At 39.7% G+C, this 20681-nt stretch overlaps 3 protein-coding genes across 9 annotated transcripts; 2 read left to right on the top strand and 1 right to left on the bottom strand.

The window, feature by feature from the left end:
* Positions 1-1877: 1877 nt before the first annotated feature.
* On the top strand, positions 1878-10458 carry LOC4340095 (probable sulfate transporter 3.4). The gene is made up of 10 exons (XM_015787744.3): positions 1878-4753; positions 4848-4896; positions 4973-5180; positions 5291-5528; positions 7548-7655; positions 7772-7888; positions 7991-8117; positions 8774-9337; positions 9677-9753; positions 9887-10458. The coding sequence occupies exons 1-10, from the start codon at positions 4367-4369 to the stop codon at positions 10022-10024; spliced, it is 2013 nt and encodes a 670-aa protein (XP_015643230.1). The 5' UTR covers positions 1878-4366; the 3' UTR covers positions 10025-10458.
* On the bottom strand, positions 9565-20584 carry LOC107277619 (pentatricopeptide repeat-containing protein At4g02750). Of its 6 annotated transcripts, none has more exons than XM_066311361.1 (4): positions 18164-20584; positions 17787-18074; positions 17453-17603; positions 9565-10582 (listed from the first exon to the last, which is right to left on the bottom strand). In XM_066311361.1, the coding sequence occupies exon 1, from the start codon at positions 20529-20531 to the stop codon at positions 18240-18242; it is 2292 nt and encodes a 763-aa protein (XP_066167458.1). In that variant the 5' UTR covers positions 20532-20584; the 3' UTR covers positions 9565-10582; positions 17453-17603; positions 17787-18074; positions 18164-18239. The 6 variants fall into 6 exon arrangements, with proteins under 6 accessions (XP_066167458.1, XP_066167460.1, XP_066167461.1 ...); XM_066311364.1 differs by lacking the exon at positions 9565-10582 and having other exon boundaries at positions 17239-17603; positions 17798-18074; positions 18164-18525; positions 19130-20584; XM_066311363.1 differs by lacking the exon at positions 9565-10582 and having other exon boundaries at positions 16985-17575.
* Positions 13148-17157, top strand: LOC107281411 (pre-mRNA splicing factor SR-like 1). Of its 2 annotated transcripts, XR_003242738.2 has the most exons (6): positions 13148-13330; positions 13601-13898; positions 14253-14333; positions 14838-14909; positions 15053-15163; positions 16051-17157. XR_003242738.2 is itself a non-coding variant. In XM_015787745.3 (5 exons), exons 2-5 carry the CDS (start codon positions 13611-13613, stop codon positions 16786-16788), a joined length of 1179 nt encoding a protein of 392 aa, XP_015643231.1. In that variant the 5' UTR covers positions 13148-13330; positions 13601-13610; the 3' UTR covers positions 16789-17157. The 2 variants fall into 2 exon arrangements, 1 of the variants encoding a protein (XP_015643231.1); XM_015787745.3 differs by lacking the exon at positions 15053-15163.
* Positions 20585-20681: the final 97 nt, after the last annotated feature.

The raw sequence follows: 20681 nt of genomic DNA, 5'->3' as shown, positions 1-20681 counted from the left end.
TTTTTTAGCTTATGTGTCGGATTATTGAAACAGATTATTTGTTATACCCTTCGAAAAATACGTTTTCTCAAAAACATTTTTCTAGTGAACTGTTTAGACCACTCATTTTAAGCTATCTGTTAATCCTGTTTCTTAAAATATTTATTTTTCATTTAATCAAATCGATAATATAAGATAATAATTTAAATCAAACATAACAGAACTGGTGTCTCAAAAGAAAAAAAAAGAAGAGAAGAAACAGGGAACTGAACTGAACTTGCATTATGTTCCTTTTTACAGTTAATTAAGTATATCTAGTAGCTGCATGCCAAACTGTAGAGTGAGTGCCCTGATCCTAACACAACTAACAAGAGGTGCCTTTTGACTCCGGACACACACACATGCAGTTAGCCGCAAAAAAATTCCACTTTAAATCTCTAAAAGCATATAATCTCTCATCTTTTCACTTTAAGTACTGTAGTTATATATTGGTCTTTCCATGCATGCTTCGGCAGCCAGTTCAGTCCTACAAATCTGCAGTTCGATCTTTGTTCAGTCCTATAGTTGATTAATATGTTTCTCCATGCACGCCTGATATAACCGGCCTTTTTCTTTTCATTCTTTTCACCATTAATATAACTGATCTTCAATCACATGCGGTCAGAGTGGGTGGTCAAAGATTTTTACCCAGAATCACATAGATGACGATTTAGTCAATTCTGTTGAATTAATGGCCATTAATTCTCCTTAGAGCGGATACAATAGCAGACTATTAGCCAGCTATAAATATATTTTAATGAGATAAAAGATTAGAGAGAAGAGCAGCGGGCTACAGATCTGTAGCCAGCTACAACACGGACTCCAAGACACAGTGTGTGTATGACATGTGGGACCATATATTAATAGTATAATAAGCAACTATTGTATGAATTGCTATTAGATTTGCTATAGATGAATTGGAGCTAGTAGTGGGCTATACTATTAACCTTGCTCTTATAATCCGTTATGTATTATGTGAGTTGTTTTGTGTGCATGTGTGTTACGTAGAGGTCAGAAGTGTTCTCTTAAAATAATTGTATCATCTCTTTGTAATTTAATGAATTCAATAGAAGCTTTTATTGCCTTGAAAAGTCATCCCAGCTCACTAATTCGTTGGTTTCAGGAAAGAAGATCATTAATTCGATCTTGTACCTTGTACCGTGTGAGAGGAATGTGACAGCAAAAAGGATTCATGGCTAGCTGGAAAATAGGGGAAATGGGGAATAAAAAGATTTGACATTTTGATTTTTTTTCAAGAACAGAATAAAAGGAAACAAAACACTAAATTCTTGCAAAAAAAATCTCTAAAGTTTATTTCATCTTTTAATCTGTAATTTATTGCCTAAGTAAACATGCCAAGTGTTAACTAACTTGAGAGACAACCACATGTTCAGAGACTCTCATGGCCATGTGAATTAAAGCAAAGAAACAGGCGTTTCACCCTTTAGTTCCCAGTTTGTTTTGGTTAAGTTGGGTAGTATTTGTCAATTGCCACCAACCTCTTTATTAATAGATAACTCCTTTTTTTTGCTAGGATTATTAATAGATAACTCGACAGCTACCCTTTTCCTACAAAAGAACACAACTATGTACAGGTAGCTAGCCGGCCAAGAACACAACACACGTGAAGAGTCAGAGAAAAAAAACACAGATTTAAACATAGGAAACACATAAATCAGCTTGTGCTACTACTGAATTAGCATTTGCTAGTTTTGGTTTCTCCACTTATATCTATTTGAAGGTGCATTGCTGGCCAACAGTTGCCAATGGCCTCTAATATCACATCTTCACCACAATTAGGGCCAACAATTGGTGTTATATATGCATTCAGTTGGTGATATTCCACTTGTACATGTTCTTACTCTCTCTCTGCATTATTCAAAATATTTATCAAGATTTGCAAGAAAATTTTGGGCATCCTACTACCGCATAGCTATGCATCCTAGGTCACCTTTGGGAGAAAGCAAGCTTGGCCAGGTTATGGAATGGAGTCCATGGATGGTTGGAAATTCCACTTGATTTTGTAAGTGGTAGATTTGCCTTATCATTGAAAAATATATGTTGTTATGATCATGGTGTCTTGGTGCTCCTGTCACAACTGATGGCGCGGAAGCTACTAGATTAACATGTGTCAGGAATGTGCAGGCCGGTGCATATATGATTGCAGTCGACCACTACTCACCTTTGATGTAGGGTCACGGTTGTATCACCCTTGCATGATATGAATTGTGGTATCTTCAGTTCAGGTTCTGATGTAAATCTAGTATTTTTGAGAAATTTTTTGTATAAGAACTTTGTTGCAATACCTCAATAAATGAAGTTACAAATTGCTCTCAAGATTGAGAAAGTGGATTTTATTCACTGGTGTCAAATATATATCATCTATGTTAATAATCACCTCAAACTATTATGAACGAATAAACATTATTTGCAGGTAGTGTTTTTATGTGAAAAATCATGAATAATATAAACCTCCACACTAATGAAAAATCATGAATGTTTTTATGTGAAAAGGGTTATTATTATTTTTTTTTATATTATCAGTTAAAGTTTTCATCATAGGTTGGTTGCATAATGTACCACATTATATTTCTTAAAACAGAGGAGGTGCATTATAAGTGGTCCTCATGAGTGTATTGCAATTGAGTTTATCTTTAATTTGTGGCTACAATTTTACTTTGATAGAATCTCAATGATTCCATGTTCAACTACTTTACCTCCCATTGCTAATAGATTAGTCAGATTATTTGGAGTGAATAATGTGCTTGTTGGGTCACTATGTTGAGTGCTCCACATAGCTATTTTACCATAAAAAAAGAGGAAAAAGGAACATTACCATTTATATTTTTTATAATAAATTAATTAAGGCCGCAGGGTTTGCGCATCCAAGTTCCAAATGCCTTTTGCCTTGCCGCTGACGTGGACCCACATGTGCACACGTGGAACAAAGCTAGCATGCCACGTCAGCAACTCCCTCCCTTGTGCTTACAAAAATCAAAGTAGGTCTCATAATCATCCATAGCCGCTGGATATACACAACGGTTAAAATTGGCCACCCCACTAACTACAACTACAAGTGATTCAGAGAATTTATCCCACCAATTGCGTAAAACTATTTGGAATCAATCGTCCAAGTGAAAAAAAAAATGCATATTCACCTTCCACCGAGCAAAATTTTTTTCTCAGAATTTACATGGATCATTCAACTGATTCCTCTTGAAGAAGCCAGTGGTCGTGGCATTTTTTGGGGATTTTGGAGTGTAGATATTTATATTTAAGAATATATAGATTCGGGTTTGAGATAGAGAGCAACCATCGACCATAATTCTCGCATGGGAGACATTACGAATCTCGTTGTAGTTTTACTTGTCTTATCAATTTTGCATGAATTACTATATGTTGAACTCATACTAACACGTACTCGGCTTTATCTGGAATCTCATTAAATCGACCTTTTCCTGGTGGAATTTTCTTCTCATACTATTTTCTTGTTTAACATGCGGAAACCAACTAATACTTTGGTAAAAGAAATACATTAAAAACCAGCTTATAATTAGTATTCACTCCAATAAAAAAGAGTTTTCTAAAATATTTAAATGGACACATACATAGCCCTATTCGGAAAGAAAAAAAACAAGTGCAGATATACAATTCTTAACTTTCATAAATGTAATTCTAATTTATATGGTAGATTTTAAAAGTTAAATTGGATCTGATATACAACTCTTAGCATATGTTAGATAGATATATAGATAGATAGATACACTATCTTTATTAAAAAAGAATGCAATTTTAGCAATGCACGTGGACAAAGATATGTCCAAGTTCATAGCTAGAATTATATTCTTTTTCGCATGGCAGTAATATATAAACATATAAATAGATGGATAGAGAGATAGATAGTTGAAATTGTTTTTTTTCTAGGGAGGGGGGATGGAGGCACTAGTAGATAGATAGATACATTAATTCCAAGATACTATTGAATTTTAATTCCTAATATACATTTTTTGAAGGGAAAAAAAGAAGTTTGAAAATGTGACACGCCCAAATGTTTGTTTGGGTAGTTCTTTATTTAGGTAGTAGCACAGCTTAAGAGGCACATGTGTCCCAAATTGCGAATCTTTGCAGCCCAGTAATAGGGGGGCTCACCTAAATTAACCCCCCAACTCGCCTCTTAATCCTGCACGCGCCGCGCCCGCGCCTTCTTCTTCCTCTCCCGCGCTTTCTCTTCCCGCCATCTCCCTATAAATGGCGCCCTTCCTCTTCCTCCGCCCAACCCCTCAAGCAGCCAAGGCGCCTCCCTTCCTAATCCTACCTCGATCGCCTCCTCCCTCTCGACTCGATCGCCATGGTTGTCAACAACAAGGTGGACAGCCTCTCCTACGACGTCGAGGCGCCACCGGCGCAGGCGCCGACGACCCCGGCGGTGGTCTCCGCGCCGCCGACGCCGCGGGGCGAGGCGCCGGCGATGACGACGACGGCGGCGGCGGAGCTGCACAAGGTGTCGGTGCCGGAGAGGAGGTCGACGGCGAAGGCGCTGAGGCAGCGGCTGGCGGAGGTGTTCTTCCCCGACGACCCGCTCCACCAGTTCAAGAACCAGTCGTCCGCGCGGCGGCTGGTGCTCGCGCTGCAGTACTTCTTCCCCATCTTCCATTGGGGCTCCGACTACAGCCTCCGCCTCCTCCGCTCCGACGTCGTCTCCGGCCTCACCATTGCCAGCCTCGCCATCCCGCAGGCACGCACGCAACCTGATCACACATACACGCCATTGTTTTGCCTCCTGAAATTCTCCATTCCCAATTCCAATTCGAATTCCGATTTCTTTGCAGGGAATCAGCTACGCCAAGCTCGCCAACCTGCCTCCAATCATTGGACTATGTAAGTAAAAGATGAACCAAAATGACCGGCCATTATGTCAATTCGATGTGATGAATAACACATATGATGTATGCAGATTCGAGCTTCGTGCCGCCGCTGATCTACTCGTTGTTGGGTAGCTCGCGGGATCTGGCTGTAGGGCCGGTGTCGATAGCGTCGCTGGTGATGGGGTCGATGCTCCGGCAGGCGGTGTCGCCGGACCAGGAGCCCATCCTCTACCTCCAGCTCGCCTTCACCTCCACCTTCTTCGCCGGCGTCTTCCAAGCCTCCCTCGGCTTCCTCCGGTATTCGATCACTTCACATCCATCATCTACTGTTCCATTGACGATGGATCGATGGATCGATCACCTCATGCCTAGCTAACTGATGGAGTATATCGTGTTCTTGGTTTTAGGCTGGGGTTCATCGTGGATTTCTTGTCGAAGGCGACGCTGACGGGATTCATGGGCGGCGCGGCGATCATCGTGTCGCTGCAGCAGCTCAAGGGATTGCTCGGGATCATCCATTTCACGTCGCAGATGGGGTTCGTCCAGGTGATGCACTCCGTCTTCAAGCACCACGACGAGTGGGCGTGGCAGACCATCCTCATGGGCGTCGCCTTCCTCGCCGTCCTCCTCACCACACGCCACATCGTAAGCTAATAGCTACCACACCTTCCTAGTAGCGTATCACCTGCAGAGATGATGCATGCTCTCTTGATTGATTAGTTAATTATTGCCTGTTCTTCGCTAATCGCGTGGTGATTAGAAGGTAATCAGGGGGTTAATTGCTATTACTATTTATAGAAAGTTCCGCAGAAATGGCTAGGCGCCAAAATAGTAAGGGAACCACAATTAATAGCCACACGTATGAAATGCGTGGGGATCAGGGATGCAAGCATGTCGACCCATGAACCTGCGTACAGGTTATTTAAATGTTGCGCCTAATAGAACAATCTAGATATTTAGTGATTCACAAGTAAAGTGATTTTATAGTTCTTAAGAAGGTATTAGAAGATACCATATTTTTTAATGTAAAATTTGATACATCTTGATATCTTCGATACTAATAGATACCAAAATTTACACTAAAATAATCGATACCTCTTGGTATCTCTCAAGGATCGTAAAAGCTGGCCTGCCTTGCCTGTATAAGTAAAAATGTAATGAGACCTGCCGTTGTAAATTCTGAGACAATGGAAGAGTACAGAACACTTTCGGCTAGGGGCAGTTATGAGCAGGACTAAATGGTTATTGTTAGTTAATTAGTCGGCAAAATTCTTTATAATTATTTGACCATGGTTAAAGACAGGTAACTTATCTATAGCTAGGAAAGATAGTATGGCAAAAAGGAAAGGTGGTGATTAAAACCATTACAAAGTGAGCTTCATGGAGGGGCCCAAAGGGTGCTTGCCACTAACAAGGAATTTGACTCCACTCAGTTAAACTAATGGCCAATAGTTAATGGAAGGTGAAGTTAAGCTACCTCCAGCTTATAGGGATCTCATAATGATGGGATATTTTGATTTTTCCTAAAGGAATTCCATTCACATAATTGATTGTCGCGAAATTCGAATATCTTACTTTAGTAGTTGGGTGGTTTTCTTAATTAGGGGATCACATAAAAGTTCCTCAATTTTTTCAAACTGTTTAAACTTATTTAAGCTAGTATAGTACTACTTTAGGGTAATCTAAAAACTTCTTTAGACTTGCTTAATAAACAGTTGCTATGCCAAGAAAAAGTCATGTCTTATGCCTAATCTTCCAAGATATCTGAACGTTGGACTAACACATGGTGTCTAAAAAGTTAGTGTTGGCGTGTGACCAGAAGTATTTAAGGTTGTTAATTGCATAATTGTGAAAGGAGTTTATAATAATATTTACTCCCCTTACACTTGCAGAAAAGCACTAATTCTTTTAGTAATTAATTAATCGATCATGTGTACAAAAACATATGTCATGAAGCACTCTAACTAGTATGATGAGCAGTTCTAGTTTGGATGATCTCACAAACTAAACAAAAACAAAGAATGTTTATATCTTGCATTAGTCTTAATACGATTAGACCATATACATCAATTAAAGCAAGGCGTGTGTGTGGCTTTAGAATATATTCTAATAAAGCCATTTTCAATTGGAACATTTCTCTTTTCCCTTTTGGGAAGAATGGATCTGGTTTGGCCACTCTGACGTGTCACCTGTTAAGCTGGTTGTTCACATGCTCATCTCTCTGAATTTCGGTGTCTTTTCAGTCTAAACAGAATGATCTGATAAACACATCCATTAGACTGTTAATGGTTTTCCTCTGAGAAAAGTAAGTCATCTGCTTTGTAATGACGCTGTTCCTCACCTGGAATGATTAAAAAGTGTCAATTAATGCGACAATTCCACGGTCATGGGACCATCTCAGAACAATTCTTCAGAAGATGTGAGGAGATGGGGCCTGCCAAATTAATAGGTTTTAACCAGAACTTCTTTTCATTTGTGATTCAAGATCTACTGAACTCTTTTTATAAAAATTAAAAAAAAATATGTACTGAATTCATTATGTGAACCGCTGTTGTGGTTGCCAATAATTTTTTTACCTTCTGATTCTTCAGTTCGCTGTATACAATTTTCTCTGACTTTGATGCGAGTATGCAGCCGGTAACAATTTTCACTGTATTTTTGCAGAGCGCCAGGAACCCAAAGCTTTTCTGGGTGTCAGCAGCTGCTCCACTGACATCAGTGATCATCTCTACCATCATCTCGTTCGTCAGCAAAGCTCATGGCATCAGTGTTGTGAGTAGCTTCTCTAAACCATTTCTGAATCTTTCATGGACAGCTTCACATCGAGAACATGAAAGAAACGTCATTAGTCACACTAATTCATCTTTTTTTGGGTGGTGTTTGGACAGATTGGCGATCTCCCCAAGGGATTGAACCCTCCTTCAGCGAATATGCTGACCTTCAGTGGCTCCTACGTAGGACTGGCCTTAAACACAGGAATTATGACTGGCATACTATCTCTCACTGTAAGGCACCTACATAAAAAACACATTTTATTTACTATCTGAACTATTTTAGTATGGTGATGTTTAGTCTGAACATGAAAGGAAAAATGACTGAATTTGCAGGAAGGGATAGCAGTAGGCAGGACATTTGCATCCATCAACAACTACCAGGTTGATGGAAACAAGGAGATGATGGCCATTGGTGTCATGAACATGGCTGGCTCATGTGCCTCCTGCTATGTCACCACAGGTTGGTTTGTCAGTTGCACCATAGCTTCTGAACGTATTAAGTACTTGTCGTTTTAGATAAAATTAGATCAAACCTTTAAAATTCTGACCATCAGTAATTTCTTAAATGCATAGTTCAAAACCAAAACAAACGATATAGTATATAGATTTGCCTCGAAAAGTAATTATCATAGTATTATAAAATGTTTATATTTTATAAATTTACTCTAACATAAAATTAGCTGTCAAAATTTCAAAAGTTTGACCAAATCTTATACGATAAGTATCTTTTGACCGGAGGTACTCTAACTTGTTCAAGTTTGTTTAAGTTTACAGAAAATTTTAACAATATTTTTAATATAAAATAAATATGTTATCAAAATATATTCAACGTTACATTCAATGAAACTAATTAATTCAATATTATAGAAAAAGATTGACTAAAAAAAATCAAAACGACTTATAATATGAACGGAATGAGGGAGTAATATTCATATTTAGATAATGGAAATGGATTATATCTCCGGCTTCTGTCATGAGATGCACAACAAAAAAAAAGACAAAGATAAAAATAAATCAAAATGAGAAATAAAATGATGTGAGTAATATTCATAGAAGCTAGATGAGGATCGCAATGGCTCACCATTGGCAAAAAAAACTCTGAATGAATGGACGCAGGATCGTTCTCGAGGTCGGCGGTGAACTACAGCGCGGGGTGCAAGACGGCGGTGTCGAACATCGTGATGGCGTCGGCGGTGCTGGTGACGCTGCTGTTCCTGATGCCGCTGTTCCACTACACCCCCAACGTGATCCTCTCGGCGATCATCATCACCGCCGTGATCGGCCTCATCGACGTCCGGGGCGCCGCCAGGCTGTGGAAGGTCGACAAGCTCGACTTCCTCGCCTGCATGGCCGCCTTCCTCGGCGTCCTCCTCGTCTCCGTCCAGATGGGCCTCGCCATCGCCGTCGGCATCTCCCTCTTCAAGATCCTCCTCCAGGTCACCCGCCCAAACATGGTGGTCAAGGGCGTCGTCCCCGGCACGGCGAGCTACCGGAGCATGGCGCAGTACAGGGAGGCCATGCGTGTGCCGTCCTTCCTCGTCGTCGGCGTCGAGTCCGCCATCTACTTCGCCAACTCCATGTACCTCGGCGAGAGGATCATGAGGTTTCTCCGGGAGGAAGACGAGCGGGCCGCCAAGTGCAACCAGTGCCCTGTCAGATGCATCATCCTCGACATGAGTGGTAATAAGCTCTTGCATGCTACTACTCCTGTACAGAATTCATACTCAGTTAAAAAAATGCTGAAAAGAGTGGTTAATTATTCAGTAAATTAAAACTGACATGGATCGATGAGCTAATTATTCATTCAGTACAACGTTCTCAGAAAGATTGTAGTACAATCTTGATCAGTAAAAAGATTCTCAGTAAAAAGAGTTGTTAATTATTCAGTAAAAACTCACATGGATCGATGAGCTAACTGTTCAGTAAAAAGAGCAGCTAATTATTCAGTATAACATTCTCAGAATAATAGTACTATCTTGTGATCAGTACAAACTGACAGAGAATTCGATGAACTTGCAGCTGTTGCAGCGATCGACACGAGTGGCCTCGATGCACTTGCAGAGCTGAAGAAGGTGCTGGAAAAAAGAAACATCGAGGTAATAGAACTTCTGAAACATCTATCTACCAATGTTCTTCTTGTCAGTTTCAGTGATTTACTATCAGATAATATTCAGATTTGTCAGTGACAGTGAATAGTAACATGAGCTAATTTCTGACGGATTTCTGCAGCTTGTGCTGGCCAACCCGGTTGGATCGGTGACCGAGAGGCTGTACAACTCGGTGGTCGGCAAGACGTTCGGCTCAGACCGCGTGTTCTTCAGCGTCGCCGAGGCCGTCGCGGCGGCGCCGCACAAAACACAGCCCTGACAAGAGCAGAGATGTGCTTTGCTACCAGTAGATCCAGCAGAAGCAGAAGTACTCTCTGACCAGCAGAAGCACAGTAGAACAAGGTGCTTCTCGGAGGAGGCTAATTAAAATTAAGAATCTTAAGATAGAAGCGTAGAACAAGAAGAAGAAGAAGAAGAAGAAGAAGAAGAAGAAGAAGAAGAAGAAGAAGAAGGTGGTAAAAAACAAGTCTATGGGCTGTTAATTTGTTCGCGTGTTGTGTTTAATTAGGGGGGATTATGGTAGTGCAGATGGGAAATAACTCCGGGTGCTGATCTCTTCTGATCGAGTTGGAAGAGTTTTTGAAGCATGTAACCAGAATGCGTGGCGTGTATGGTGTAGCTTGTGATTTGGTAGTTGTTGCAAAGTAATCCTTAATGGAATCGGGTTTTGATCTAAGCCCACTCAATTGATTATTTAGGTTGTGTCCAAAACTACAGAAGTTCAGATGTCACCTTGTCTGAAATTTTGTCCCTATGATATTCACAAGCTATCATCCTTTTTTCTTCTCTGAAATGAATGGCGTAGAGCTCATTCCATCTGCTTAAAAAAGAAAGAAAGATAAGAGAATTTCACAAGGATAATATCATAATAATGCAGAACAAGAGGAAAAAAGGATTACATTATATTGTATCAGAACTCAGAAGATAAGAACAAGATCACTTTTCATCCAAAGAAAAGAAAGAACATTATCTCTTCAGAAAAAAATGTTTCTCACGAGTCGCACAGGGCAGAGTGGGTACTGATGGGCCGGCTAACATCTCTTTCACACAATGTGCTTAATTAGATACCCCTTCGTAAAAAAAAAAATCAAATCCTAGCTATGAACCTGGATAGCATTTGTCAGATTCATAGCTAGAATTTATTTTTTTAAAAAAAATACTATCCAGGTTTATAGCTAAGGATTTAATTATTTTTTTATGGAGGGAGTAAATACCATGCCAACGGCATGACAAAGGACTTGGCTGTCTAGCAGCTATCATTGCTGCTTTCAGCTTGCACTTTTAAAAGAAGGGAATATATGTGATCTCCCAATCTCCCTTCATCATCGTTCTTTTGACGAGCCTCGTTGTCACAAGGCTCTCGTAATCGTCATACTTTCTCCCTTGAAGAAATATTCTCTAGTTTCATAGAATATATGTTAATTTTCTCTCATAACTGTCGCTATGCTAACCGTACTACTAAAATGAGTACCTTTACATACAGTACAGTGACTTCTATTGACAGTGTTCTACTACCAATATTATGACTAATAGAAATGATCTATTGATTTATGAGTTCTACTAGTAGTAGAAAATTAATTTTACTAATTGTTGAGATAGTATAAACTAGCATAGTGGTCCGCGCAAATTGCGCGGCTAGTATCATTATATTTTCTCTCATATAATAGCATATATGTTTTCTCAATGTATTATTCAAATATATTAAAATGACAACATAATTTTAAATTTTGTACTAACTTTACGAAACTATTAATGTGTAATATTCATATTTTATTTTATATGCGTGTTAGTTATTAATTATTTTTAATATCAAATTTTAATTATTTGTAAATTATATTCCTATATAGACTCTAGACTTGTCTTTCAATATTTCTTTTTTTAATTCCGAATTTTCGTTATCTGTAAATTGTATTTCTATATAGACTCTAGGCTCTTCTTCCAATATTATTTATTTTTAATTCTGAATTTCTATTTTTTCTAATTCTATTTGTATGTGGACTCTAAACTCATCTTTCAATATTTTTAAATTTTTAACTTCGAATTTCAGTTAATTCTAAATTGTATTCCTATATTGACTTTAGACTCTTTTTCCCATGTTTTTTTTAATTTTGAATTTTAGTTATTCGTAAATTATATTTTTATACGGACTCTAAACTCTTCTTTTAATTTTATTATGTGTATTCTGAAATTTAGTTAGTTTTAAATTCCTATATGGACTATATACTCTACTTCTAATATTCCTTATTTTTAATTCCGAATTTCTATTATTTCTTAATTGTATTTCTATATAGACTCTATACTCTACTTCTAATATTCCTTATTTATTAATTCCGAATTTCTATTATTTCTTAATTGTATATCTATATGAACTCTATACTCTTCTTCTAATATTCTTTATTTTTTATTTCCGATTTTCAGTTTTTTATAAATTGTATTTCTATATGGACTCTAGTCTTCTCTTCCAATATTCTTTATTTTTTAATTCCGAATTTCAGTTATTTATAAATTGTATTTCTATATGGACTTGTCTCCTCTTCCAATATTCCTTATTTTTTAATTCCGAATTTCAACTATTTCTAAATTGTATTTCTATATGGACTCTGTTTTTCTTTTTCTCCGATTAATCTGAGAATTTATAGACCGTGAGAGCGAACGTACATGCTCCTTTTTATATTCCTTTAATAAGTTAATAGATAGTATGAGTCAATAGATTGAAAAATATGAATGGCCTATATTGATTCTATTACCAATAGAGACCATTATAAAATACCTCATGGACCATTTAATATGTGCAATATATAGATGGCAAATGTAGCTTAAATTTTTGAATCTCGTAACTCCCGTCTACTTGAAACTTGCTTGCAAGATACTCCCTCTGCTTTCAAATATACAAAACTTGTTTTACTTGTGATCACTAATTACTCTTAAATAATTAGACTATAAATAACGAAAGTCTCATACGTACGTCTACAACGTTATACACTTAAACAATATGGTATTTTTTAAGTATTTATAAATAATCTTTTAGAAGTATGAAAATAAATATTTTTTTTATGTGTGTATTTTAAAACAAAGCGAGTGTACCTTTTGAATTTAAGTTTTGATGGTACACAAGACGTCGATCTTAAGATATATCAACCCGGTCTTATAGAGAGAGACTCACAGAAATAAGATGTGTGTTTATAAGGATAAGTGTGTGCGTGTTGCGAATGTCTGTGTTTGTACTGTGTTTCTTTTAAAAAATACGTGCTTGTGCATGAACTATTTCATTTTGCATTCCTGCATACCATCCATCCATCCGTAGATCAAGGGACGGACGGCTGCGATACGGCTGTTCAGACGGTAGAGTGTACATGTAAGATGTAACCTCGCCCGTTGCCACGGTCGCACGGCCACGACTCCATCTCTCCTCCATCGGTTACCTCTCTCTCTCTCTCTCTCTCTCCTCTTCTCGTCGCCCTAATCCCCAATCCAAAACGAATCCCCAATCTCGTCCGCGCCGCCGCTCGCCGTGGCCTCCCCCGTGCGCCGCCCGCCGCTTCGCATCCCGGTGAGAAGAAAAGAGGTAAAGCTTTCGGTTCCACGGCGAAAGTTTGGATCTTTGATGCACAAAAAGAAGCATCTTTTCCTGCTTTAATCTCCCTTGTTCTTGAGCTACAAGAGATCCTCTCCCCGTTAGAAAATCTTGATCTTTTCTAAGAACCGTGAAATACTGATTCTTGGAGATGATCAATGGTAAATTAGTGCAGAGATTAAAACTAGGTTTAGGAGACCCCCTCCCCGGATTGATTGATTGATTGATTGATGGAATGATGTCGTGTGATGTTAATTTCAGAGGAGGGGAAATGGAGATACAGTCATCAGGGAGGCCAATCGATGTGCTCATGGAGAAGGTTTTGTCAGTGAACATCCTCTCCTCGGACTACTTCAAGGAGCTCTACAGGCTGAAGACTTACCACGAGGTCATTGATGAGATCTACAATCAGGTTGACCACGTAGAGCCATGGATGACCGGCAACTGCCGCGGGCCCTCCAGCGCCTTCTGCCTCCTCTACAAGTTCTTCACCATGAAGCTCACGGTTAAGCAGATGCACGGCCTGCTGAAGCACCCTGACTCGCCTTACATCAGAGCTGTAAGCCTGTTGTTTTCTACTCTTCCGGTTCCCGCAATGTTAATTTATGGTTCTGTTTGTTAGGATGGTTTGTTACGTGCAGAATGCAATGTAGAGGATTTACTGAATATTGTAGATTTTGCTAAATCGCTGCACTATGTGTGTCTGTTGAGTGTTGATAGTGTGATTGAAAATGAGCCTTGGTGCTACTATTAGGTAAATTTTCCACCAGTAAATGAAGGATATATAGAAACCTATGTTAATGTGTCTTGAGATAAATCTGCACCTAAACCAGTAAATGAAGCATCATGATTTTTTACTGTGTCAAACAATTGAGTTTTCGCTCTCAGACAGTAATTAGCGTTTATATTTCAGGTTGGATTTCTTTACCTGCGATATGTTGCGGAACCAAAGACGTTGTGGAGTTGGTATGAACCCTACATTAAAGATGATGAGGTATTATCTTTTTTGGTAGCTTTCTTTGTATTTTGCATCATTTTGACGATTAGTTGAAGCTGTAAAAGGATAAATCTATAGTTTTCCTTCGTATATCCTATTTTGTACTTTGAAGTATTCAGCAAACTTTAGTACTGCTCCCTATAAATGGTACGTGGTATGCTAAATTTGTATAAGATGCCTACTGTTTGTCAAGGACAATGCTTGTACAAACCAGAAAAAAAATATTGAAAACATGAAAGCGTAAACTCCAGAAAGAAAGGAAAAAGTGAAATACATCACTATTCCTGCACTAGACTACTAATAATGGTTGCTTCTTAGCATAAACATGTTATGTGCATGAAATGTGAACTGAGCGCTGAGCCATCTGGATCTATTTTTAATATGTTAAATTGTTACTTTTTTGTGTGCCTTTGTCAGTTGTAAATATATGTTCTGTGTTTTTATTAAAGTTCAATCCCTGCATAACGTACCTATGAAAACTGTGCCTTTCTTCTTGCTCAGGAGTTTTCTCCTGGATCTAATGGTAAAATGACTACTATGGGTGTTTATGTGCGAGATCTTCTACTTGGGCAGGTATATCTTGTGAACTTCATTTCATTTCTGCCTTTAAATAGAACAGTATTGTAAAGTTCCTGTTACAGTGTCCTTTAGTTACCCAAGCACATCCGTGGGCATACATCATTGACATAGTATTTTCTGAACATAAATGCAATTAGTGTTTGTTGAATCACTCACCTGTTGGTTTGGCATACTGAGCGGAAATTTCAATTGTGGAGTTGCTTTAAGAGGAGACATCATCTCTTCCACCAGTAACCACTTTGTATAAGGTTTGTCATGATGTGTTACTCAAATGTTTATTTTCCATTTTTCTGCTAGAGTTTCCTATGTTTCATCTAGTTAAGGATTTATAACAAAAGAAAATGATGTATGCTATGGTGCTATCTTTTTTAGTTTTGAGATGTTTTTTTCTGTTTAAATTTGTTGAGGACTACGTCTCATATTTGTTTCTTCTTTGGCAAGAGATATTCTGTCTATGCTTGATATTTTGGAATAGCTAATCTAGAAAATCAACTTTCCTTTCAAAAATGAAAACGAAGTTCAGTGTGTAATAATCATGTAATAATTGAAAGTTACTTATAATTTTTTTAGGTTCATAGTGAACAGAAACGGGTGAGCAATACCCCAACTTTTAGTAAATAGTGAACTACGAAAGTGCTTTTTTGATTTTTCCTTTTACTGGTCGGCCTCATAATTATTGCCAGTCAGGGCTTCTATGATATTGTAGTTATTTCGTAGATTTCATTTTCCATGCAAGTTAGCAGAGAACAAATAGCAAATTGTGATGAATGTTTCATGGGTGAGTTGAAGCAGTGTTTACAGTTGGCCGGAGACAATCACAAAACAACTGAGTAGTTTTTTAATGCAGTTTTTTAAATTCCAATTTATTTTCTACTATCGCAGTTTGTCTTCACATCTGATGTTAGAGGCTTAGAGCCGCATGTTACTGAGAGCCCCACACCACGTCTATCTACTTCATGCCAAGACAGCATATTAACCTCACAACTATATTTGCTTCATTCCATTTTGGTTGATCATTTTGATGTTATTGTTCAGTGTTTCTTTTTTGAGCTATTGTTCTGGTAGATTTAGTTGAGAAATACCATTGAGACATGATATTAAAAACTTGGTGTCCATGCCTGTTTTTCCTTTGCAGTACTACTTTGACAGTCTTCTTCCACGAGTGCCTCTTCCGATCTTGAGACAGGTCACTGGCCATCTTGAGAAGATGAAGCTCCCAACAAAGCAGTCAGGAATAACAGGGGACTCTAGTCGCCTTGGTTCAGATGATACTGCCCGACGGCCTCCTTCAGTAAAGGCTTCTCTGTCGGTCTCCTTTGGTCAGCGTGCTCCACACCGTGCATCCACAAGGGACTCATCCCCTGTCCGGAAGACATTGCCTTCAGCAAGGGATAGAGAAAGGAGTTCTGATGGTGAGTGTGCAAGATCTTCACCCAGGAGGCGACGAAGTCGGAGCCATGAACGTGATCATGATTCTGAGCGTGATCGTTCGGATCGTGACCGTGGTAGGCACAAGGATAGGGAGCATGATCGCCATGCCCGTGAGGACAGAGACCGTGATTACCGTCGTTCAAGCTATTCAAGTAGGAATGTTGACAGACAAGGCCGTGAAAGGAGGGACAGGGATTCTGATCGACATGGACGTTCGAGTGCCCGCAGGAGCAGGAGCAGGAGTCCAAACCGTGGCAGAACCGAAGGTGAAAATCACCGCTCTAGCCCATTTGGTAGACCACCAGAGCCATCCAACTTGGCAAAATTGAAGGATTTATATGGTGACGCGACAAACACAAAGGATGATACAGGTGATGATAAAGCTCGCAGGGATTCTGGAACTGAAGAGGTAATCAGATTGGGAGGTGCAAGGTGGAGGTGAATGCCAAAGGGCACATGAAAGACATCCACCCCTATTTGTTCTTGTTAACAGCAATATAACAGCCAGAGATATTTGCTATCCCCAGTGCTGCATTCCCAGGGACACTCAGAAGAAGGAATGAGCTTTCATTTGTTAAAATTCGATTGGGCCATTGTATCTTAGGTAGCATGTGCGCAACAGAATGCATTTGTTGAAACTCAATTGGGCCAATGTATCTTAGGTAGCATGTGCGCAACACAATACAATCTGTTAAGCAGGCAAACAGCTATGCAAATTGCTAGTACTAGGATAAAGAGATTAATTTGGATAGCCAAGTTCTGTACCTGGTATGCTGTTCGCGTTATATGATACTTTTCCCGTGTTCTGACATATGCTATCCTTCGTTGCACACTTGCACGTATGCTTTATTTGGGGAAGGTGTACTCAAATGCTTTACAAATGATTATGTGGTATGCTTGAATCGAACCTTGATTCATCCTAAGTTCCAACTGGATACATCCAATATGTGGGAATCTTGTTTATAGTTGTTTGCAAACATATTTCGGTGTGTATGATCTTATACATTTACCGGTGAACAGTAGGGGAGGTCCCTATGTAATATATTTACAAAAAAGAATAAAAAAAGAGCATTTACAGGGGGGAGGGAGGACGAAGGATTGAAAACCTGCAATGAAGCGGCCAGATGATCGGAAACTGTCTTGGCATTTTCAAGGTGATTCGTGATTTGCCCACACCATTTACTGAAAACTTTCACGTCTCCATGCTGACCAAACCCTACAAGTACAACCTGATGGCGGAGTTCACCATTAACATTCCTGAACAGTGAAAAAAAATTGAATTTATAAGGACACTGCCATACTATTCACAGTTGACCGCTAAACTTTTGAGAACAGATATCAGATTGCCAGTTCATCCCAAATCTACCCATCTATAATAGTGTTTCTTATGCTTTTATCTAAACTCTAATCGATAGAGACACGATTTAGCTTGATGCTTACCTGATACATACCAGTCAACCTTGATTGTAGAGTAGTCTACTTGCAAACTGTGAGCAGATGTATTCAGATTTTAGAAGCTCCGTTGCAGAATAGGCAACCATGGAACAGGCATGACAACTACATGCCTCAGTTTGTTTGATGCCATTTTGCTGCTGTCGAAGTCCTAAGTTGGAATATGCAACCTGGGTTGTAGTCGACAGATGCATTTCATTCATCTTTCATGCTTGTTCTATTCTATCCCTCATAAATAAACCTGGGTCAACCAGCTCATAAACAATCTGAATGACACTGTAAACAAATTTATCATCTCATTAGAACAATATCAAAGTTATCAAAGCCTCAACCAAAGGATCCATCTACTTTGTGAGATTTTTTACCTGCTTGTTGGAAGTTTTCTGCATAAATGATCAAATCCCATTGCTGTAGTACACATCTGCAAATCAAAATGGGATGCTAAATCCAGCTATAGCCAACATCCTTTTCAGTGGCAGTGCTTTTAATTTGACTTCTCAAACTATCAATCACAGTCGATTTATTGGTTAATCCATGCACACTGATGAGATGCAGATAAGGCATTTTAGTACAAGGATCAATGGCAATTAATTGACTCGCCGCATGCTCTGCTAACTTATCATTGCCAGTCAATCTGCAACCGCTCAATAGAGAAGTCCATATTGCTGAATCAGGTTCAAATGGCATCGACTTCACTAATCCTTCAGCCTCCTTAATCATGCATTTTCTACAAAAGAGATCAACCATGCAAGCATAGTGCATAATATTAGGTAAAATTCCATAAGTACATGTCATCGCATTGAAGAAATATTTAGCTTCCTCCAAAAGGCTCATGTGATTACATGCGGAAAGTACACCAAGAAATGTGATGTCATCAGGATCAACTTGTGCCTTTGTCATACTCTCAAACATTTCAACAGCATTTTGACCAAGATTATTGAGTGCATATCCATGAATGATCGTGTTCCATGTTACTTTATCTCTCTTAGCCATCAGGTCAAAAATACTTTGAGCTATAATCATTTCGCCACATTTGCAATACAGGCTAATGAGTGAATTTTGGATTAGCAAGTGGGAATCGAGTCCAATCTTAATGGTTGTAGCATGAAACTGCTGGCCATGAACCATCATAGAATAATTTGACAAACAGCTTATGAGGCTAGAAACAACTGACTCGCTAGGTCGTATATTAGACAGTAGCATCTTTTTGTAGAACTGAAGTGCTTCATGGATTAAACCATTTGTAGCGAGCCCAGCAACTAAACAGCTCCAAGTCACTGAATCACGTGTTGGAGATTCATTAAAGAGCTTATATGCTTCAGTAATTTTACCTTGATGGAACAAACCGGATATCATCACATTATAGGTGACAACAGTCCTTTTTTGCATCATGTGGAAAAGGTCCAGCGCGTCATCCATATGCCCTCCTTTCACATATCCAAACAGCAAAGTTGTGCAAGACATAACATCTATTTGGGGCATATTATAAAACATATCCCGTGCTTTGTCAAGCATTCCATTATCTATAAACCATGACATCAAAGCAGTAGCTGCTTCCAAACTCTTTTCAGTCATCTTTGAGTACAACTCAGTAGCATCAGCAATCCTTCCATCATTTATATAGCCATTAATCATTGAGTTCCATGAGATTTTATCTCGGTTATTCATGGAATCAAAAAGTTTCCGGGCCTCATCTATCTTATCCGAATAAATATAGCCGCATAACATGGCATTCCATGAACCAACATGATTTCCTTCCATTTTATCAAACTCCAGTCGTGCTTCAGTGATGTCCAACGATTTGCAGTACATCAAAACCAAGGAAGCCTCAAGAACAAGGTCGTAAGCAAAACCAGACTTCACAGCCAATCCATGAATGCATCTGCCTCCTCTAATACTTTTCATGCCAGCAAAAGCATTCACTATTTTAACTAGGATCACATTTGTCACTTCCTCCCCATTCATCATCAAGCTATTAAACAATTCAACTGCTTCACTGAATTTCTCATGCGTAACAAAACCTCCAATCATGACGCACCACGACACAGAGTTCTTCACCGGCATCAATTTAAACAGCTGAAACGCCATGTCGACCTCATGCGCTGTAAAGTGCCCTTTTATCATGGCAGTCCAGGACACCACATTACGCACTGGCATCCGATCAAAAGCCTTGCGAGCATAGCCTACACGATGGTTCATCACAAGGCCTGATATAAGCGCGTTCCACAAGGCCACATTTGGACTCTCAACACCATCCAGCACTTGCTCCAGGCAGCTGACCACCCCACAGTTGGCATACATCGTGATAAGCGAAGCACCCACAAACACATTACCAGAGGAGCAGGACTTGAACACAAGCCCATGGACGCACCTCCCCATCTCCAGAGCCTCCAAGCGCGCGCAGGCCGACAACGCGGTGGAGAATGAGGTATGGTCCGGCCGGAACCCCTGGCGCCTCATCTCCAAGAACGCCCCCACGGCCCTCCCGTGCGAGCCCGCCCGCGCCTGCACGGCCATGATGGTGTTCCAGGACACGACGTCCCTCCGCGGCATTCCGTCGAACACCTCCCGCGCGGCCTCCAGCCTGCCGGCTCTCAGGTGCTCCGCCATCAGCCTGTTGTTCCCGGAGACGACCGCGGCGGCGTCCGAGGAGCAGCACGCGCGCTCCAACGCCTCCGCCGCCGCCGCCGCCAGCGCCAGTGCCCGTCGCGCTGCGCAGCGCGACGCGGCCATTCGCCGCTTGCAGCGAGCATTCGGAGGTTCGAACTACGAAGCAGAGAGAGAGCGAGAGAGTGAGAGAGGAATTTTTTTTATTTATACATTTTTTTATTAAAAAATTTACCAAAATAATTTTTTGGGAGTTTAAAAATCGTCCTTCCAGAG

This window comes from Oryza sativa, chromosome 6 (assembly GCF_034140825.1).
Source record: "Oryza sativa Japonica Group chromosome 6, ASM3414082v1".
NCBI lineage: Eukaryota > Viridiplantae > Streptophyta > Magnoliopsida > Poales > Poaceae > Oryza > Oryza sativa.
Note: the sequence above shows the minus strand (reverse complement) of the source record. Positions and strands in the feature narration are given on the sequence as shown.

Excerpts from the sequence above, each read along its gene's own strand:
- LOC4340095 (XM_015787744.3), top strand. The coding sequence starts at position 4,367 with ATGGTTGTCAACAACAAGGTGGACAGCCTCTCCTACGACGTCGAGGCG. Across the intron at positions 4,754-4,847 it reads CCAGCCTCGCCATCCCGCAG|GGAATCAGCTACGCCAAGCT; the intron begins GCACGCACGCAA and ends ATTTCTTTGCAG. Across the intron at positions 5,529-7,547 it reads TCCTCACCACACGCCACATC|AGCGCCAGGAACCCAAAGCT; the intron begins GTAAGCTAATAG and ends GTATTTTTGCAG.
- LOC107281411 (XM_015787745.3), top strand. The coding sequence starts at position 13,611 with ATGGAGATACAGTCATCAGGGAGGCCAATCGATGTGCTCATGGAGAAG. Across the intron at positions 13,899-14,252 it reads ACTCGCCTTACATCAGAGCT|GTTGGATTTCTTTACCTGCG; the intron begins GTAAGCCTGTTG and ends TTTATATTTCAG. Across the intron at positions 14,334-14,837 it reads CCTACATTAAAGATGATGAG|GAGTTTTCTCCTGGATCTAA; the intron begins GTATTATCTTTT and ends CTTCTTGCTCAG.
- LOC107277619 (XM_066311361.1), bottom strand. The coding sequence starts at position 20,531 with ATGGCCGCGTCGCGCTGCGCAGCGCGACGGGCACTGGCGCTGGCGGCG.